The sequence below is a fragment of the Punctularia strigosozonata genome (genome assembly GCF_000264995.1).
Source record: "Punctularia strigosozonata HHB-11173 SS5 unplaced genomic scaffold PUNSTscaffold_1, whole genome shotgun sequence".
NCBI lineage: Eukaryota > Fungi > Basidiomycota > Agaricomycetes > Corticiales > Punctulariaceae > Punctularia > Punctularia strigosozonata.
In genome coordinates, this window is record NW_006767433.1 from 3,638,800 (window position 1) to 3,658,367 (window position 19,568).

The following is a 19,568-nucleotide window of genomic DNA, read 5'->3' on the forward strand; positions in this document are numbered from 1 at the left end:
GAATGGACGTGCCTCAGGAATTTCTATTTTCAGGAGAAGCGACATTCCCTGAACTACGCATCATATCCGCCTGAATATGCCGAGATCTCACTGAGAAAATAGGCGATGATTCTCGTTCATTGCGGTTCTTACAACATTACAAATGAGACGTTGACATGCTCTGCACCGCACCTCGCAGGTCGATGATATACGTCAGGTACGACCTGTGAGCATGTCGTTTCCGCTGAATACTAACGGCTTACCGAGCCTCCGAGCCTCCACCGGATTAACTCGATTCTCCAGCGCAGTACTATTATATGTCAGGGGGCGGTTCGTTGCACGATTGACAGGCCCGGGACGTATGACCAAACGACCGTCCACCATCCAAATCCAGAGCCCAAGCATGTATAAAGCTCCGCCTGCTAGCCTCGACATGGTCAGCATTCCGCAACTCTGAGAGCTATGGCAACTCGTAAGCCGTTCGTTGCTATAAAGTCTTCTTCAAATAGGCTCACGCGGCGGTACAGGTCCTACAATCATGTTGAACAATTGTGCGTATTAATCGCTAGTGTCGTCTCCTGTACTCACTTGTGTATCGAAGACCTTCAGTCGCAAGGCAAGGTTGACGCTCTGGTATGGGTAGAAAGCAAGTCCGGAACCCCTCAGTCCTTGGTGTGGACTTCCTCTGCAAAGAGTGAGTCATGGTTGCAAAGCTCTGTCTGTGTCTAATTCAGCGGCTAGTTGACGGCCAAGTTATGGGCACCGGTTCTGCGCCTACGAAAGCTGCTGCCAAGGAGGTGCGACTCTTGTGAAACGAGGCAATTATCAATCCATTGATTTCCCAGAACAACAGGAAGCGGCTAGACAGGCACTGGCAGCGCTTGAGCAAGCCCATGCATAGCTCCGGCGAACGTCGCGTTCAGACTGCCGGCGTTCAGACTCGAGGATATTGGTGACCGAACGGACTGGGAGCGTACAATGATAGCCGACGCTTGTGACTCGGTGGTGGCTGAATTTGAATCATCGTTCTTACTTGCCTTTTCTGTGATTCATCTCATTAATCGCCTCGCTGGCATGGCTCGGCGCCCTCTCCTACCATACTTTATCGCGGCGTTAACAGGTAATACTGATGAACTGCTGCGGTTGTTGCGAGCTTGAATCCGTGATGAATCGCAGGCGTTATATCCGGCGTGTATATATTCAAGCCGCTTGTGCAGCCCCACCCACCGGACCTTGGGATCGACGGGTCAGTACCGGTACAATGGCTCAGATCCGTGCTCGAGTGCTTATCGGAACGTGCAGTGGTCAGGAACAGCGAAGGGATTCTGCCGTTGCGTCACTTGCGAAGACACGAGAAAGGGGAGCACTCACGTCCGACGGAAAGATCACGATACCCAACGACCAACAGCACTCACGCCCTTCTGCTGGTGCCAATCCCTGAGAATATTCGCGCCCAGACCATCGCAGTTGCGGAATGACAAAGCTCTTGCGTGATGCAATCTTTTCATTCCACTCCATCTCTAACGGACACGACAACCAAGTAACAGCATGGACGAGGTTTAGACGTCGCCGCGAAACGATGACAGATTCGAGAAATCTCTCCAATTGCTTGCCGTCATGACCAGTCACATCCCGGGCGTAGAAATTAGGTACATAGCACCGAAATGTCATCTGTCTACTTCCATGCGTCGATGTCTCTCATCACCGGTCGTGGCCCGGCGCTCCCATATCTATTTATTTCAAGACTTGATCAGATACCAAGAAGGCAACATGGACCCATATTCACCTGTAACACGGTCTCTCCTAGGAAGATCATCTCCTTACGGGTCTCTTCGACGATCAGATCTTGTATCATAAACCATTTCTCACCCTCGCCACTTCCCGCTCGGACATGTACTTTCCAGACGGTGTTCTCCTTATCACGAGTTGTTCCGGCAACTGACTCATGCGTGACGTTAGCTAAGAGGTCATACATCGTCGGCGGATGTGAAGACGGAGCATTCAGATCTGTGCATCGAAACGGCATGCACAGGAGCACACGCCGTCGGCAGTTAGCCATCGCCTTGCAATCTCGCGACAAGAGCGGGGGCTTACATTCGCCGAAGTCAAGGCCTCGCAGCGGGAAGTTCACTATGGTCGGGTTCTTTTCTTCCACGAAGTTGTTCTTCGTGAACCGTTTGTAATGCAATATGATGTACTGCGGCAGTCTCAGGCATTTAAACCGTTGTAGTTGCCCTCTTGCGACATTTTCCTTTGGCGACAAGTCAAGAAGTCATCAAGACAGAGATACTGAGACTCACCAAGGTTGTTTTCCCATCGTATTTCGCCAAGACGCTTTGGATAGTGACTTGTGGTATGATATTCTTCTCCACCGCGTCTTGAAAGAGAGGTGGCGGAGGCAAATCGACGGCCAGGAAGAGGAATGGGGAGATGGTGGTTTTCGTCTCTGAGCAACTCTTCAGGCTAGAAACAGGCAAATCTGCGCCACGCACGAACCTCGGTCGATGTCAAATCGGGGTTTCTCGTTCAGTCCGGCGTCCGGTCGCACAACGATTTGTTGGGTCTCCATTCGCAGCTGACCTTGGAAACAAGAAAAGATTATGCCTAGCAGAAGTGAGCCGAATACGACGTTCACCAGAAGTGGACGCATACTGGAGTTCGCCTTTTTACTGCCACCTGTATCCTTATGGAGTTGGTTCAGCAGCCAACTGAGGAAGTCCACAGGATCACCCTGTTTCTCTAGTCGGAACTTCCCCGCGCTCGCTCGGCCGACCTCCTGCAGGAACTCGTGGGGGCTGACCTGACTCTTGAAGAGACGCGGATTCCAGAGTTTCTTAGTCAAAGCAGCAAACCGTTTCAGAAGTTCGGGTTCCTTCCCAGCGAAACGCGAGAGAAGGAGATAGTCGCGCAAAGGAGGTACGTGGAGAAGGGACTGAATAACCACATTCATGTGATCGTGCTTCTTGATATTGTTAAGGCCGATGAAACCCGGGAGGTACGGCTTGGAGGATAGATCATACGAAGGCTTGGAAGTATAGAGCGGAGATGAGGCCTGGGGCAAGGATGCTGTTGTGAATGAAGGAGCGAGAACGAATGCAATGTCTTCCAAGGACGGATCGTTCACTGGGTAACCGTCTGGAAGCACATAGACCTGAGGTGTAAGCTAAGCATAGAGACGCGCATCTGAACAACTTGTTCTTGCCTTGGTGGTCTCGAGATTGATGAAGACATGGTGATCCTCATGGATCGAATGGGCATAGGCAGGCGACTTACGACCACGCCCCTGATAGTATTTTCCGCAAATAAGGCATCCGTACACGTTAACATTGGATGTTGACACCGAGCAAACTTTCTCGAAGTCGAAATCGAGCGCGGCTCGGTTAATCTGAAAGGTCGCGTGAGCCAAGCAGAGCGTTGGTGTGAACTGAACACGCACAGTGTCAAGGTACAGATCCGAAGCTTTCAAAGAAGAGTCCTCGGCCGGTATGTTGTCCAATTCGTCGAGCTCATCGGGGTCCGCATGCTCGTTGGTGCTGTCTCTCTTGATTTTCTTGGTGGGAGGCTCTTCGATGGTATCAGGAGGTGAGGCTGCTCTGGCCATCATGGCGTACGACGGTCAAGCGGCACAGATGAGGGGTAGCCAGGATATTCTTAACACCAGTGCTATTGCGGACTGTAGTCGACCGGAAGGGCGCGTCGCGTCTCGCGGCGTTGCCGGGAAATTGGTGAGGTATAGAATGTAACTCTTCTTTCACTATTCTCTCCAGGTCGTTCAATTTTCGCCAACAACGCTGCAACATGCTTCGATCCGTTCAGGGCCCTTCGCTTAGGAGCTCTGTTCGCATTATTCAAGCTCGCCAAGTCAGTACGCAGCTCAATGCACCTCTGAAGTTGGACCCTTCTCTTCGAGCGTTATTAGCGGATGTCGATATTTCGTTACTCAAGCATAAGCACAAGCATCTCCCCGGCGAACCACGGGAATTGGAAGTCTGGGATGGCCCGTCCGTTGGGTCGTCCAGTCTGACCGAACAATCCTCCTCTGAATCGGCGGACGACGACTTGACCAGGAAGTCACCGGCGGCTCACTTTGGAAGTCAACGTACCGGTGCGACTATACTGCCATTTGAGCTCTATAACTCCATCTCCAGTCTCATTGCAGGTTAGTTAAGCTGATCAGGAACGTAATCGGCGACGCTCACCAATCTCACAGCCTCCGACAAATCTCAGCTACACTCCGATGCGAAGCGATTATTCCTGGACGAAACTAGACCAGGGGAACGCGGATCTGGCGGCTGGAACTCGTTCTACGATGTCAGATACAACTCGAGGCATCAACGCGAACTGCTTGGAGAGCGGGATGGCACTGCCTTCGCCACCGTTGCTCTACCGGCTCATTACTCTGCTATACTGTCGGTTTTCGACCATCTTAAGGACAGGCTAGGGCCTGAGTGGGCACCTTCCCAGTTGATTGATTGGTATGCTGGGACAGGAAGCGGTCTATGGTGGGTCCGCCATAGCCCGTGATGACCCTTGCTCTGCTGACCGATTGCGTTTCTTTAGGGCAGCGCTGCACGCTTTCCAACGGAGTGGAGCAGACTCAAGTCATGGAACAATCGCAGAATCGACAATATCGTCGTATCTTGCCATTGAGAAACGTGAAGGACTCGCAGCAATCGGAAAACGGCTACTGACCTGTAAGTGTACATATCATTCGCCGAACTCACGACTGGACAAAATATCTCGCAGATAGCGATACTGGTGCCTTAGTGGCTTTATGGCGGCGCATGTTTCAAGAAGACGACAAGCTATCAAGGGCTGAAGCCCAGGGCCGAGATGTTATAGCGCTGTCCGCGTTTGCGATCTCGGCGCTGAAGACACCGCTTGAGAAGAAGCAACTAGTGAAGGAGATGTGGCAGAGCGGCGCCGACGTTATAGTGAGTGCAGTATCCTCACACGCTTCTGCATTATCAATGACGAATTCTATCATCTAGGTACTCATCGATCACGATACAAAGGCCGGTTTCGAATCAATTGCTGAGGCTCGGGAGGTCCTACTGAAACTCGGCAGGAAAGAGCTAGAGGATCCAGATACCGAGAGTTGGCCTACCCGAGGTTCGCATGTTGTTGCTCCCGTGAGTCTCTCGATGCGCTTGTGTACTCCATCGTCGCATCTCACCCTCACGTCAAAATAGTGTCCTCATGATGGCGCATGTCCGCTGTACACTGCGGGTTCAAGCAACCTTATTTGCGGTTTCTCGCAGCGCATGCAACGACCGGAGTTTGTCAGGAAAACGAAACACTCTGGCACTGGCCACGAAGACGTCGGATACTCGTACGTTGTCGTCCGGCGAGGTGTTCGCCCAGGTTTTGGTGCGCACGAACCAAAAAGAGGAAGACTTGGTCTCGTTGGAAAGCGCGCGTTGCAATCAGACTTGGCTCGATTGCAGCAGATGCAACCGGCGGAATTAATAGTGGACTCCGACAATTCGCACATCAGGACAAGAGCATCAGAGGACTCTGACAGACTTGCCGCGATACGCGACGTGTCGGAGGCTCTGGAAACGGAAGATTTCGCCGAAGATATAGCAAGCGCTCTGCGGCGGGAGGCCTACAATTGGCCACGTCTGATATTTCCGCCTCTCAAACGGAGTGGTCACATCATCATTGACGCGTGCACGCCACAAGGTGAGCCGCCCCAGGTTGTCAATGATTGTTCCGTGTACGTCGGTAGCTCATAGCTGTCGGCCAGGTAAAATTATGCGCCTGACAGTACCAAAGTCACAAGGCAAACAACCCTATTACGACGCGCGGAAATCTGAATGGGGTGATTTATTCCCGCATGAACCAAAGAACCCACCACAAGAACGGCATCAACCTCAACGTGCCAAAGATAGAAAACTGGCTGGCCAGGGCGAGGACATCGGCAAGCGAGGTCGCAATGAGTCTAGGAAGATCAATTCTCAGGGGAAGAAGAGCTACGGAAAACTTTCAGCGGACATTCAGGAACAGAAGAGAAAGCTGAGACGGGAAAGGATCAGAGCGTTGAAGATAGAGGAGATTGACTGAAAGTGTGGGCGGATGTCCATGGATGTTCAAGACAATTTGCAACGGCAATCGGCTGCTGTTCTTATTAACTTCAACTTGCGTCTTGCATAGAACTCGCTGTCCTCCGCTCTTATGTCAAATGTTGTCCACCGCTGTGCATCTCACAATAATCTGTAGGCATTACTGCAGCTGTACCCTAAGTATCTCCGATAGTAATTCCAGGCCCCTTATGAGAACTGAGGACCACTCGCGTGATTGGATTCACTGTGGAAGTATGACAGATCAGCACACTCAGTCGCTCAAATGTGAATTTTGTTTGTACCAGGTATATCCTTGTCTTTGTCCTTGGGATCCTTGATGTTCCCTGTGGCCCGCTTGACCAGGTTCAGGACATGCCTAACATTAGTCATCACGTCATCTATGGGCCAGTGCATCTTTTAAACGCCCTGATTAGTTTCGTGACAGGCTGTACGAGTGATGCGCTGACCCTTCCAACGGGAGCCCGGATGGTTCCCTCTTTGTCCGCCCTCCACTCTCCGGAGCCTGCTAAACGGCGGATATAGCCGGCGACGTCGTCGGTGACGGTACCTCGCCGCTCTGAAGGCATCAATCCACGAGGACCCAGGACACGACCGAGTTTCGGAGTGATAGCGCGGATGAGGTCGGGCGTACACAGGATCGTCGTAGCTTGGTGGCGACCGTTAATAACCTGTGCAACCATAGTTCAATCTTGTCAATGAGTCAGACGCATACAAATACATACACCCTCAATGAGTTCCGGACCACCCACAATGTCGGCACCCGCCGACCGAGCCTCGTCCGCTTTTTTTCCCTCTGCAAATACCAGGATGCGATCCCTGGAGCGGGGCTTCGCCTCACGCGGCCACACGATGCGCCCTTTCGGGACAGCTACGCCTTTGGGCATTCCAGTCTTGATTGTCAGTTCATAGGCTGAGTTTGGCGACGCGACCTCGACTGCCTGTGGTGACTATTCTCCAACTAGCATGGCAGGGCAAGTAGACCTCAGACGCACACGAAGGACATTGATGGCCTGCGCAAGTGTCATTTTTTCCTTCTCGTATATGCTCTTCTCCTTCGCTTTTAGCGCACGTTTTTTAGCCTTGGCTGCGAGCTGTTTCTTAGAGAGTACCGGTGGGGCCTTGACCTTCTTCCGCGCCAGCACGGGCGCGCTCGTTGAGAACTGTGCAAAGCGGAATTCTGCATTAACTCTGTCTGCAGATGAGTAAAGATATTGTATTTACGTACCCGTGCCATCCATGTTGGATGACATTCGCCATGGAGCACTCGGAACAGTAGAGACATGGTCGGAGCACCGAGCGAAGAGCCGGACACAGCCACATTACCGCCGAAGCTGAGCTTCAATGAATACAACTCCGACGCGCGGTCACGTCTTGCTCTCTGCCTCACCCCCTCAACTCAGAGTCAGACTGGCGCAGGACACGACAGAATTGTCTTGTGCTTGCGTTGTGCTTGCGAATTCTTCTGGACCTGCGATTCTGTTCGGACTTTGTTCCTCTACCTTTTGCTGTAGCCTGTCTCTGTCTGGCGCTCGCCCTATTGGCACAACCGATTGGCACAACCGCGCAAGCTATGCAACGGGAACAACTTCGTCGTGGCTTCGTTATATACGTCCTTTCCACCCAGATCTGATTTTGTTCTTGGCTCTGATATCCTTCTCTCATATACTAGCCATCAAAAGGTCGTTCTTGAGGTGGATTTTGCCGGTTCCCTCTGGGTATGCCTAGGCAACTCCGGCTACACTAACGGACGGTAGCTGAGGCCTCGATGCTAGGGCTACACAGAGATCACGTTGGTGCCCACGACCAAGAACCTCAAAACGATTCACTTGCATCTGAAGCAGTGCGGTGCGGACTTCCCTCCAGGCCGTGTATATGATGCGCTGACGCATGTCCTTCGTAGCTGTCCACTCGGTAACTGTGGGCGCGCATTCGGCCGAGTTCGTGCAGCACGACTCATTCTCTAACCTGAACATTTCCAATATACAAGACTGTCACAACCACCCTGAATTGAAACGTAAGATATATTCGGCCTTGGCCGAGGAGGATGAGGCTGGTTTGTCCATTGCTGTGCCCGAGGGAGTATCGTTGAGGCAGGCGGGTAACTCGTACGTAACTGGTATACAAAGCGAATGTGAGTCGCCACAGTACGAAACCTGCGCGATTGGCTCATTCCATCCTTCTTGAAGTTGGCACTCCTGAACCACAGACTCCGGGACCTTCCTTCAGTCAAGCCGCATCCATTACGGAGTTCGCGCCCATAGTTGTCCGCGTCGATTACAGCTTGAAACATCCCGTCGACGGCGTTCAGTTTGTTTTGCCCAGTGATTCGTATCCCTACGTGAGTAGTCACCAGATGCTGTGTCAATACCTACCTCATGTCCTTCAGCGGATTCCACATGCATACACGACGCCATCGTCGCCCGATGCCGCAAGATGCTGGGTACCCTGTATCGACAATTTCTGGGAGAAATGCACATGGGAGTTCGAATTCGTTGTCCCACGCTATCTAGAAGAACGAGACAGCGATCCAGACGAACTGGACGGTGAGGCAGGCGATCAACAAGGTGCATACCCTACGATCGTCGTGTGTAGTGGGGAGCTAGCAGAACAGGTACGTCGCTTTTGGTCTTGCGGTCGAACGAAGGTAACTCATGACTTCAGGTGGCGCACCCTTACAACTCCAGCAAGACAATATTCTTGTTTAGCCAGTCCGTGGCAACTTCTGTTCAACATATCACCTGGGCAGCAGGTCCCTTCCATGTTCTACCGATCGCGCAGGAACTCAACGCCGCGGACGAGTCTGTCGGCTCATCCCAACTGCTCATGCACGCGTTCTGTCTACCTGGCCATGAATCTTTCCTTTCCACATCCGTTCCTTTCCTACGATCGGCGATGTCCTTCTACACCACCGAATTCGGATCGTATCCATTCAGCTCCCACAAACTCGTTTTCGTAGATCAATTACCGACGCAACGTTTCGACGGCGCTACCATGTCCCTTGTTACTGTCGACCTCCTGCACGGTAGTGACGCTATCGACCAGGTGTTCGAATGTCGACAGTCCCTCAGTCATGCGCTGGCCTGCCAATGGGTCGGAATCAACATTCAGCCGAAGACATGGTCCGATACGTGGCTCGTAAATGGATTGGGCCTATACATCACCGGCCTCTTCATCCGGAAACTGTTTGGCAACAACGAATACAGATTTCGAATCAAGAAAGATATGCAGAGGGTGCTTGAGTACGACAGTGGCATGATGCCACCCATCTGTCAGCCACAAAACTTCGAGCCCCCGGATGCGGCATCTTTAGCGTTCATCAACCTGAAGGCCCCTCTTGTGCTACACATATTGGACAGGCGGCTTTGCAAGTCTGGAACTTCTCTCGGTCTTTCACGGATACTCCCCAAGGTGTTCTTGGCTGCTATCAGTGGCGACTTACCAAGTAACGCGCTGTCGACACATTACTTCTTGCGTATGTGTCGGAAAGTCAGCGGACTTGATCCCCGGTCTTTCGCGGAACAATGGATTTACGGCAGCGGGTGCCCATCTTTCGGGTTTTCAGCCTCTTTCAATCGAAAGAAGATGGCCGTAGAGATAACCATGCGACAGGAGGCTCCCGCCTATAGGTTGTATGAACATGATGAGGTGAAGAGGGCCTTGTGGAAGCCTGTGCCATTCTTCGAGGTGAGTACTATGTGACCCACGACGAGCAACCAGGTCTTGATCATCTTCACAGGGTCAAATGACTGTCCGGATCCATGAGGCTGATGGGACACCATATGAACACGTTCTTGACATTCGAAGCGAGTTCAAGCGCTTCGAGGTTCCCTTCAATACCAAGTATAAGCGAGTTAGACGGAACACGAAGCGGTATCTCGCCAGGCAGGCAGCAGCGCAAGCTGCTGCGGAGGGCGACGCGGAGGCTGCGGAGGCTATCGGCATGATTGACATGAGTTTTGGCCTGGATATATGGGAGAAGGAGGAGGAGCGGGAGAACTGGAAGGTCGCCGATTGGACCGAAGAGGATGAGCAGATCATGAGTGGCGCGACCTACGAATGGATACGGATGGACGCTGACTTCGAATGGATCGCGGCTATCGCTTTTGAACAACCCGATTTCATGTGGGTATCGCAGCTTCAACGTGACCGGGACGTGGTCGCACAGCTTGAGGTGGGTTGTATTTTGACAACTCAGGGATCACCCATAGAACGTGTTACAGGCCGTGTATGCGCTTTCACGGCAGCCCACCGCGATCGTCTCGAGTACGCTGACGAAGACGGCTCTCGTCTCCAACTATTTCTTCCGAATACGTTGCGAAGCCATAATCGCTCTCGTTTCGGTACGTGTTGCCAATCCGTTCCGCCCGGCTCACTTGTTTACGTTGCGTTCAGTGTGCCATTCGCAAGCTTGACTATTTGGGGCTGTTTCATCTGTTTAAATTGTTCCTGCGATATTGTTATGATCCCGAGGACCCTCATCAAGATCTATTCACACATACCTATGTTCCGCGTCCAAACGATTTCTCAGATCTATCAGAGTATTTTGTGCGCAAGGTACAGTGGCCAAGCAACATCCCCTCCGCCGGGCTGACATTGCATCCAGAGCCTGCTCACCGCAATTTCTCGAGTGCGTTTTGAAAACGGCAAGACTCCTGCCATCATCAGACGGTTTCTGGTTGATCAATTGAAGTACAATGACAACACGTCGAATCCTGTTTGTTCGCTATCACACACTTTGCGCTATTCTCTGATTCCACCCCATGCAGTATTCAGATGCGTTCTATATCTGCAGCATCATATCCGCTTTAGGATGTGCCATTGTTTCGCTTGCGCCGCCTGAGCGCGGAGAGCTCCTTCCTATGGAAAGCAAGACAGAACAATCGTCGGACGACGTCGTATTACTCAGACAAGCTCTGGCAGAAGTAGATCGGTACCGTAGCATGGATCGCCTGATTCCATCTCCTCATAATGCGGTCACGATCGCTGCTATCGAGGTTTGTTCCGCTTCCATGTTAGTTGACCGATCATTTATCGATTGTATAGTTCTACTTACTGCCCAGCATGGCTGATCTCATTCCGAATGATCCTCGGATATATTTCCCTTTGACTCGGTGAGTGGTTCTTGCGGTATCACTTGACAAACAATTTGTGGTGAACATCACGGTGTAGAGAGGGAAACTATACACAGGTCCGAATGGCCGCATTCGATGCCCTCTTTCTGACGAAGTGGTATGTTCCTCCGATCATGCGATACGTACTCGCAGTTATGGCGAACGATCCGTGCCGCACCGTGCGTCGTCATGTCGCTCGCAACGCCTGTCAAAGTCTGGCGTTGCTGGTCACCATGGGAGAGATGAAGACTTCCTTGAAAGAGACGGATTCATTGCTTATTGAGGAAGACGGGGCACTACAGGAGAAGGCGAAAGAAAACAAGAAGACAGACCTCGACATATTGATCAAGACGCTTCGCAAAGACAAGGAGGTTGGCAAGAACGAGATCCTACGCCAATTTCTGATGCCAATAGCAGTGTTGGTGATCAGTACATATTCTCATAGTCAACGCTGACAGCGCCGGTACAGTGCCCCAGACGTCGATCATGAAGTTCGATGGTGTCTGCTAAAGCTCGCTGATCTTGTCGTACGTGGGCATGAAGAGACGCCTCCCAAGGTTACCATCCACCTGCCACCGACGCCCATACTGGAGACAGCCCCTGTACTGCCGCAAGTCAAGGCGGTTTTACCTCACCGTGGCAACAAGATGAATCCGCAGCAGGCGGCTTCGTCGCCTAGTATTCCCGTGGCGCCGAAACTGAAGCTGTTACCTACCACCGGAGCAGCTACCCCCAAGGTCAAGTTCCCTGGAACACCGTTGACTGCGGATGCCTCAAGGCATGGGTTCAAGGTGCCACCACCCAGGAAACCGGTCGCGCCAAAGCCGACTAAGAATGGGACGAGATATCTCACGAAGGCGCAGGCTTCCGGAATGTCTCACAATGACCTCAAGGCATGTCGTAATATGTTAAAGAAGCTGCAGACACACAAGCGAGCAACCCTTTTCCTGCAACCAGTCGATCCTGTTAGAGATCGAGCACCAAAGTGGGTGCATATCACATCTGCGTTGCTTCATGCGTTGATAGCAAATTAGGTACTTTGATATTATCAAGGAGCCCATGGACCTCAGCACCATGGGCGCTAAGCTGGAGGCCGGCAAATACAGTGATCGATTCGCGTTCGAAAGTGACTTCAGGCTGGTTGTTAACAACTGCAAAACGTACAATGCTCCCAGTACATATCCGTGGAACGAAGCCGTCGCGCTTGAAAGTTTCTTTGATAGACGTGAGTACCCACCGGTGGATCGTGCTTTCCTCGCCTTACACAAGCATAGAATGGGAACGCATCAAGAAGACCTTGGAAGCAGCGGATCGATCACATGCGCATGGCCCTGGACCGTCACAATCCGGCCCTGTTATCTCAAAGTCCCAAGGCTCTCTCCGGATGATCCCCCAAAGCGGCGAGTCGTCACGCAGCGACGGGCCACATATCAAGACTGTCAAGAAAGGTGATAATGCGCGCCAGTCGGCACGGTCGCGATGGACACCACATATCCAGAAGCCTGCGGAGAATGCCGCTGTTGATCTCCCTCCCCCGCCGTATGTAGATGATGGGTCTCATGATCTACTCCAGGAGGTTATTGCCATGGAGAGGGAAAAGGACGCCAAAACCTCCACAAAGAGGAAGAAATCTACATCGGAGGACGCAAGTGATATGGACGATGAGGACATTCTGGCTTTAGCGACTCCCGCGAAGAAAGAGAAACTCGAGGCGCGTGGCTCATCAAGAACTCCTGAGGTCAAAACAGACCCTTCCCCTGCCTCACAAATCGCTGTGCAGAAACCTCTCAACCCACCAATTAAATTGAAAATCAAAGAAAAAGAAATGTCTGCTCCTGTCCGCCCCTCGACACCTCGTGAAACTTCGTCCCGTCCCGGAACTGCCATCAATGTCAAGAAATGCCGGGATATTATCAAACACCTCCGTGGGATGAACGAAGCACAGCTCTTTCTTCGTCCAGTCGATCCTGTGGCTGATGGATGCCCTACGTACGTTTAACCTGTCATGTTGTTGGATCTTCGACTCAACTAGGGTTAGGTACTACGACGAGATTCAATATCCTATGGATCTCGGCACGATGCTTGAGCGACTTGATCAAGGCCGCTACACTACCATGGAACAATTCCGCGATGACATGACTCTCATGTTCAGAAACTGTCGACAATTCAATCCCCCTGGGACATACCCCGTGGTATGCGCAGACATCTTGCAGGGCGTCTTCGAGAAGGAGTGGAACAAGGCCCCGGACAAAAAACTGTCTTACGGGGATAAGCGAGGCCTCCAAACAGTGATGAACAAGATTCAGGCGGACGATATGTGCGTTGTTCGGGCTCAGCATTCTCTTCGCTAACTGACGATTGCCACAGATCATGGGTATTCCGCGAGCCAGTTGATCCAGTGGCTCTGGGCATACCTACCTATTTCGATATCATCCCTCGAAAAGATGCGCGCGACCTCAAGACCATTCGCCAGAAGCTTGATGCCGATAAATATGACTCGGTCGAGGCTTTTGAGGCAGACATCGACCTGATGGTTCGAAATGCCGTCAAGTTCAATGGCCCGGACTCCGAGGTTGGAAAGGTTGCCGTTCTGCTTAGGCATCGTGTGAAGGAGCTCTTGGGAGCTGTGAAGCCTGCCCCGGAGAAGGAGAAAGAAAAGAAGATGAGTCCAACGGAGAAGAAGGGTCTTCAAAACGCCCTAAGCAAGCTCGTATCTGAGGACATGTGAGAGTCAAGCAAATTGGCGTATTCTTGTTCGCTAACGCCTTTGACAGATCGTTCGTGTTTCGAGAACCCGTGGATCCAATCGCGTTGGGAATACCTTCTTATTTCAAGGTCATCCCTCGCAAGGACGCACGAGACCTGAAGACCATCCGAACGAAGCTCGACGCCGACAAATATCCGTCGATAGAGGCGTTAGAGGCTGACATCGACTTGATGGTTAGCAACGCCGTCACCTTCAACGGCAGAGAGTCGGAGGTAGGACAGGTGGCAATGATAGTACAACAGAGGGCCAAGGAGCTCATAAGCGCCGTCAAGTCTAAGAAGCGCAAGGATCCGGAGAAAGGACCCTCACAACCCTCAAAGAAAGTGCGATTGTCATAAGCAACCGCTATTGTTGTCCCTTCGAGGGACAAGCTGCTTTCGTCGCCTTTGTACACGCAACGTTGTATGTATAGTATTTGTATACGTCATAACTTACCGTAATGCACTTCATCCTTGCAAGTTCCCACACCCCTCGTTCTTCAACGATGTGGCTACCCATCTTGGAATCACTCGTTCAGCTGCAGGCGGTGATGCTAGCGTTCTGTACACGAATCGGAGAGATATTATACGTGGTAAATGAGCCATGGCCATACTTGACCATGCAATGCACGACGACGTCATACTGGTATTGGCCGCTTCCTGACTGCACGGCGATCGATGAAGTTTGCCAAGACAAGATCGAGATGAGCTATCGGTATAAGACCGCCGGTTACTGGGTCTCGAATTCTCAACAAGACTTGTCTCTTGATCCTCGAGCTCCCAAGTTCAAGCGTCAAGCACCAAATGGCATCGTCCCTTCTAACGGTCCTCATCCTAGCGACCGTGCTAGGCGTGCTGTCAGAAGGCGCATTGGCTTTCGGGGCAGGCGACATCCGTACGCGGCGTCTGCCTACCTTCAGTGGCACACTCACAGAATCTCTCTCCGTTGTATAGCCGATTTCGCTTTCTTAAACGGTAAACTCCTATCATAACCCGTCCGTGCCGTGGCTGAATCTGAGTGAATGAAGATAAAGCATTCCGTCACGGTTGGTGCATCCATCACTAGCTATCAATGATATACCAGCTGATTCTGACCAGGTGACATCGAAAACGTTCTCACTAATCTCGCCAAAGCTGCGGGAGCTGCATCGGGTGGTGGAGGAATCCTTCAGTTAGCACAATCCGTGCTGAACGCCGCCTCTGGTGGTGCTACGTTTACTAGTGGAGACGTCAAGAAAGTCTATTTTGTGAGGTTATTCTGGTGATATGTAGCATGCTTTCTGACGAGTTTGTCAGGGAAACTGGCTTCGTGATTATTCTCAGGCTAGTCATATGTAGTAACGTACCTTAGAAGCAACTCACGTCGAATACAGGCAATGGATATCGCCGGCTTGAGCAAGTTGTCCGCGGACACCCTCGTACTCGTGGTTGCGGTCGGTGCCGCCTTCTGATTATACCGTACTTCCCATAGCCCTTATCGTTGTTAGGTTCTGGGTTTCATGAGCTTCGGCTTTGCAACCGGAGAGTTTGAAGTGACGGCGGATCGACTAGGTGTATACCTTCCCGTGGTGAGTGATACGTGAAGGTAATTATCGTATACCGGATATTTCACATTCTTCTCGTAGGAGCACATAGACAACCCGAAGGGATACGCGGTCAGTAATGATGATTGCAACGAGGTCCCGAACGCACTGCTGAAATACATAAAAAGGAGAAAGAGGAAGATGCTCGCCAATTTCATCCAAAGCTTCGTCCTCCTGTGGATCCGCGTGAACTTGAGATTGACGAAAGAACAGGGATGAAGGTTAGTCTTCGTTACCCTTTGTATACCTTTGACTTCCCTCACTATTGCTAGAATTATATGGCCACCGAAAACCGAGGGTGGGATACATCTACTGCTCATATTCGCCGGACATTCAAGCAATGCATCGAGCGTGGACGGCGTGCTCATGGCCGCGATGGAGCGGATCTTTGGGAAGCGTACAGGCTTCTTGGCACTGGGTTACATACTCTGGAGGTGATAAAGCTGGCCGATCTCCTAGCGAAACTCTGTTAACGCGACAATCAGGATCTTCTCGCCCATAGCAATTGGTGCGAGATTGCTCTGCGGAGAATGGGTCACGAGCAGGTGTTTTGCCATGTAGGCGATAATGGTCAGATGCTTTTATCCTAAACCCCCCCGAAAGAAATTGACTTGCTGTCACAGTGATCATTCAGACGCCCAACGGACCGGCTCCTCCCCTTGTCACCGGTACATTTGGAAGCGCCGACTTCTTTCACTCCGTCCTTGGGGAAGCTACCGAGTATGAGTTTTTATTTTATTTTTGAGGATATACGTAATGTTTATCATAATGGGATGCAGCCATCTGTCTCAGACCTCGATGACGGATCTGTCTCAGAAGATGAACGATGCAAGTCATACACAGTTGATCTCCCGCCACCACTGACCAATCGTGTTCCGGCGTACTCCAGGCTAAGCTCGGGAATCAGAACGAGAAATTTGACGCTCTCAAGTCCATACTCGGCAAACTCGGCGGGGGTGACAGCGATGGCAAGGTTTCTGAGGCCGAAGATATCAACCAGAAGAGTAAGGCATATAGTTTTGACCCTGGTGATATTGCACCCCCCGAGGTTCAGCAACAGTTATGGGAAATTCTCAAGTGGAGGGACAGTATCTTCAAGACCGTGCTTGAGAAGATAGAGATGATACCTGGCCTCTCGGAACTGATCGACAACCTCACCGATGCGCTTAATGCATGTAAGTTCTTATGCTTGCGCTCAAGCTATTCTTCACTCATGTAAATCAGATGTCTATACATTGTTGACCCCTTACCTGGAGGTGAGTCAAGGATATATCGCAGATAGCCGTTTAACTCATCATTCCCACCAGCCCATAGTCACGCAGGTCACCGCTGTACTTGGAGAAGGCAGCAAAGCTGTGATAGACTCCGATGATCAATACGAAGTGATGATATCATTTGGGATCCGCAGTTATTGATCTCACACATTGTACTAGACATTCGACAACCCGGATGCATCTGATCCATCACACAGTCTCCTGTCCAAGGTGGGATCACTTTGCATTCAATCACTCCCGCACCAGGTTGACGAAATTATCAGGACCATTTCGCCCTCATACTAAACGAGCCGGCGGGACGGGTTGCTATGGTGGTTGTGGAGCACACGGTCAACCTTATCGTGAAAGTCAGTCCAACAGGTACAATCCCAGGCATCCTGCCACTAATCAATATTTGACCCGTAGGCTTGGTTTGACGGTGGCCAGGACGAAGATCATGTCATAGATGAGGTACATGATCGCAGTCACGTTTGTGTCATGTATGACTCATTGGGGGGAGATAGATTCTTGAAGCGTTCCATCATCCATACTACAATATTGGAAATTCTCGTATTCAGCACGATATGTTCCAAACCTTCGACAAATGGTTCGGAAGCCTCGGTTCAGAGGATTCGGCAAAGGTCCTCGACGGTTTGACCAAGGTGTGTGGCAGTGAACAAGCAGAACAACATGCAAGGTCAAGTTCGATTCGCAACAGGATGGTGTGCGCAACGGACGTAACAAACGGCTTAGCTCAGAGGAGGAGGAGATCGCCGCGGGAGGTAGTGGCTACTATGGACCTGACGGTCAGGCCCGCATGAAATCCGGATCTCATCGAGGACATTCGTTCGATGCCGACGAAGAAGCTAACCTGACTCGCCAAGGTGAGACAACATCAGAACTCGAAGTAGGACCCCCCTGAGTTGACCCCTTCTTCAGGCCACGGGTCATCCTACTCCCGTCATGACGATGATAACCAAATCCCCCAAAGCCAGACCACTTACCAGCAGGAATCCGACTATCCTCAGCGTGGCTACAATCCTTCTTACACCCAGACGGAAACCTCGTCATTCGCAAATAGCTATGGATCTTCTGCTCGATACCCTCAACGTGATGACCAAGGCAGGGAGGAATACGCGGATGTTGACAACGATGGAGCCACAGGAACCGAATATCGCAACACTACCTTTGGCCGCGAAAATCCTGATAACTATGGGTACACCAGCGGTCCTGCGCCCCGACGTGAACAACTGTTATACGAAAGCCGCCTAGATGAGTACAGAAGTAGCCACAGGCCGCGCAGTGACGAATCATACGGAGAACCTCCGGCTATACCTGCTTATGAAGAAGTGTCCGAGCGTCACGAATACGAAGGAAGGGAAGATGCATCTGGTTTCTACGGCAGCGCAACGCTTGGAGATCAAGCCAACGAAGACGGGGTCGACCAGCAAGCCCGATACGGAGAGGAAGCGCGTCTGTCTCACCATAGCGGGCGTAGTCACCGTCACCATCCAGATTCGGGAATGTCCCGTTGTGTGGAGGGTTATGGGGACAACCAGGAAAGGTCTGCCCTTGACCAGACTGGTTATGGAGGTCGCGAGTTCGCTGGCGAGGGGTACAATCCAGCGTACGAAGTACCTCGTCGCGATGATGACTACCAGCGTACGGAAGGGTACGGAGACGGAGAAACCTTTGGTGCAGAGAGGCTGACCATTGACGACGAGGGCGGAGACTACCATCATCCATTTCGCATGGACCGGAGGCACCACGGACAGGACGGCTTTGGTAACGAGAATGATGAGAAATATGGCGGAGGCTACGGCAGAGATTACTGAAAGCCACTGGTCACTCCAGAGTGTCCGGCTGTCCTTGTACTGTAGTATGATGATATGGGTGCTCCTTCGCACTGTTATGATACGAACATGATTCGTGTTCTTTCCGTGTCACGCACACGTTCTATATGCAAAGACGTTTTTGAGACAAACCTAGCGTTTCACGGTGTTCATATAGCTCTCTCGCCTCAACATTAAGTGCCATTCTTGAGGGCCCTTTGCTTTGTTCATATTATTCTGACGATACGGTGGTACCTTGGTGAGAATCGGGATAACATTAAAATCCCGGCACAACATGTCGCAATTGCCAGTCAGGGTTGGCTTTGGGGTGTCTCGCTGACTCGTGTGGCATCCGTAGGCATGTAAAGCGGATGCTCGTACGGGTCGGTTCGAAGAAATTCGGAGCGCAATTTAATGCATACTTGAGAAGTCAAATGAGTCCCATCTCCGATAGGACGAGCTCCGTTATAGGAACTAATTCGGTGAAACATGCAAATTCTGAGTGGATTCAAAGAGCTTATGCCGGTTTGATGCCCCTCCCGGTGCAGATCAACGATTTCGCGCGGTTATATCGATAGTGAACACATCGAGGTTTTCGACGAAGCCCGATGAAGATTTGCCAGGGCATCTTGAACCAAAAAAAGGACCGAGGTTTCATTTGGATAGTCCAACATTGTACGAACCGCGAATTTCCCAACGCCAATGACGGCTTAAGGGTTCAAGCCCACCGGTTAGACTGCGATAGAGCATGAGTAACTGGCATATGCCTGAGCGACATGCGTATATGCCATACGTGTCCTCTGGTATATCCTTGCGTGACGGAGCACTGTGCTCCACTAAGTGAACGTGCCTTTCTTTCGGAACCTACGAGGACCTTGGCCCTAGAAGGTCGCGGGGAAACAGATACAATCTCCGGCGGAATCTGTCAGGTGCTTCGGATGGAGCCCTCAGAAGGCTCAAGGTTGAGATTTGAAGCTTC

At 51.5% G+C, this 19,568-nt stretch overlaps 6 protein-coding genes across 6 annotated transcripts; 4 read left to right on the forward strand and 2 right to left on the reverse strand.

Annotated features, from left to right (window-relative positions):
• Positions 1-441: 441 nt before the first annotated feature.
• On the forward strand, positions 442-880 carry PUNSTDRAFT_130031 (uncharacterized protein; the record flags this gene model as incomplete). The annotated part of the gene is made up of 5 exons (XM_007379253.1): positions 442-451; positions 507-530; positions 581-673; positions 721-776; positions 833-880. The coding sequence occupies 5 exons, from the start codon at positions 442-444 to the stop codon at positions 878-880; spliced, it is 231 nt and encodes a 76-aa protein (XP_007379315.1).
• Positions 881-1,057: 177 nt separating this feature from the next.
• Positions 1,058-3,678, reverse strand: PUNSTDRAFT_80727 (cysteine proteinase). Its single transcript, XM_007379254.1, has 9 exons — positions 3,416-3,678; positions 3,182-3,364; positions 2,632-3,130; positions 2,476-2,583; positions 2,280-2,425; positions 2,074-2,230; positions 1,766-1,986; positions 1,282-1,709; positions 1,058-1,225 (listed from the first exon to the last, which is right to left on the reverse strand). Exons 1-8 carry the CDS (start codon positions 3,581-3,583, stop codon positions 1,647-1,649), a joined length of 1,545 nt encoding a protein of 514 aa, XP_007379316.1. The 5' UTR covers positions 3,584-3,678; the 3' UTR covers positions 1,058-1,225; positions 1,282-1,646.
• A 99-nt stretch (positions 3,679-3,777) lies between these two features.
• Positions 3,778-6,045, forward strand: PUNSTDRAFT_110494 (Rsm22-domain-containing protein; the record flags this gene model as incomplete). Its single annotated transcript, XM_007379255.1, has 7 exons — positions 3,778-4,138; positions 4,190-4,481; positions 4,540-4,673; positions 4,726-4,913; positions 4,971-5,111; positions 5,172-5,664; positions 5,729-6,045. The coding sequence occupies 7 exons, from the start codon at positions 3,778-3,780 to the stop codon at positions 6,043-6,045; spliced, it is 1,926 nt and encodes a 641-aa protein (XP_007379317.1).
• A 108-nt stretch (positions 6,046-6,153) lies between these two features.
• PUNSTDRAFT_80732 (ribosomal protein L1) lies at positions 6,154-7,363 on the reverse strand. The gene is made up of 6 exons (XM_007379256.1): positions 7,291-7,363; positions 7,058-7,225; positions 6,788-7,003; positions 6,512-6,733; positions 6,347-6,458; positions 6,154-6,288 (listed from the first exon to the last, which is right to left on the reverse strand). The coding sequence occupies exons 1-6, from the start codon at positions 7,345-7,347 to the stop codon at positions 6,221-6,223; spliced, it is 843 nt and encodes a 280-aa protein (XP_007379318.1). The 5' UTR covers positions 7,348-7,363; the 3' UTR covers positions 6,154-6,220.
• Positions 7,364-7,454: 91 nt separating this feature from the next.
• Positions 7,455-14,406, forward strand: PUNSTDRAFT_80735 (uncharacterized protein). The gene is made up of 20 exons (XM_007379257.1): positions 7,455-7,670; positions 7,732-7,780; positions 7,838-7,910; positions 7,966-8,196; positions 8,252-8,403; positions 8,452-8,676; positions 8,727-9,749; positions 9,802-10,236; positions 10,286-10,405; positions 10,458-10,619; positions 10,669-10,779; positions 10,832-11,059; positions 11,109-11,176; positions 11,235-11,594; positions 11,646-12,161; positions 12,211-12,401; positions 12,451-13,165; positions 13,215-13,493; positions 13,544-13,900; positions 13,951-14,406. Exons 1-20 carry the CDS (start codon positions 7,636-7,638, stop codon positions 14,279-14,281), a joined length of 5,661 nt encoding a protein of 1,886 aa, XP_007379319.1. The 5' UTR covers positions 7,455-7,635; the 3' UTR covers positions 14,282-14,406.
• Positions 14,407-14,710: 304 nt separating this feature from the next.
• Positions 14,711-18,673, forward strand: PUNSTDRAFT_96239 (Het-C-domain-containing protein). Its single transcript, XM_007379258.1, has 22 exons — positions 14,711-14,816; positions 14,876-14,896; positions 14,950-14,967; positions 15,020-15,168; positions 15,218-15,244; positions 15,295-15,354; positions 15,409-15,489; positions 15,547-15,576; positions 15,633-15,725; positions 15,777-15,938; positions 15,990-16,074; positions 16,128-16,224; positions 16,284-16,332; positions 16,394-16,679; positions 16,729-16,760; positions 16,812-16,886; positions 16,938-16,988; positions 17,042-17,125; positions 17,184-17,228; positions 17,282-17,419; positions 17,476-17,641; positions 17,697-18,673. The coding sequence occupies exons 1-22, from the start codon at positions 14,726-14,728 to the stop codon at positions 18,590-18,592; spliced, it is 2,736 nt and encodes a 911-aa protein (XP_007379320.1). The 5' UTR covers positions 14,711-14,725; the 3' UTR covers positions 18,593-18,673.
• The last annotated feature ends 895 nt before the right edge of the window (positions 18,674-19,568 follow it).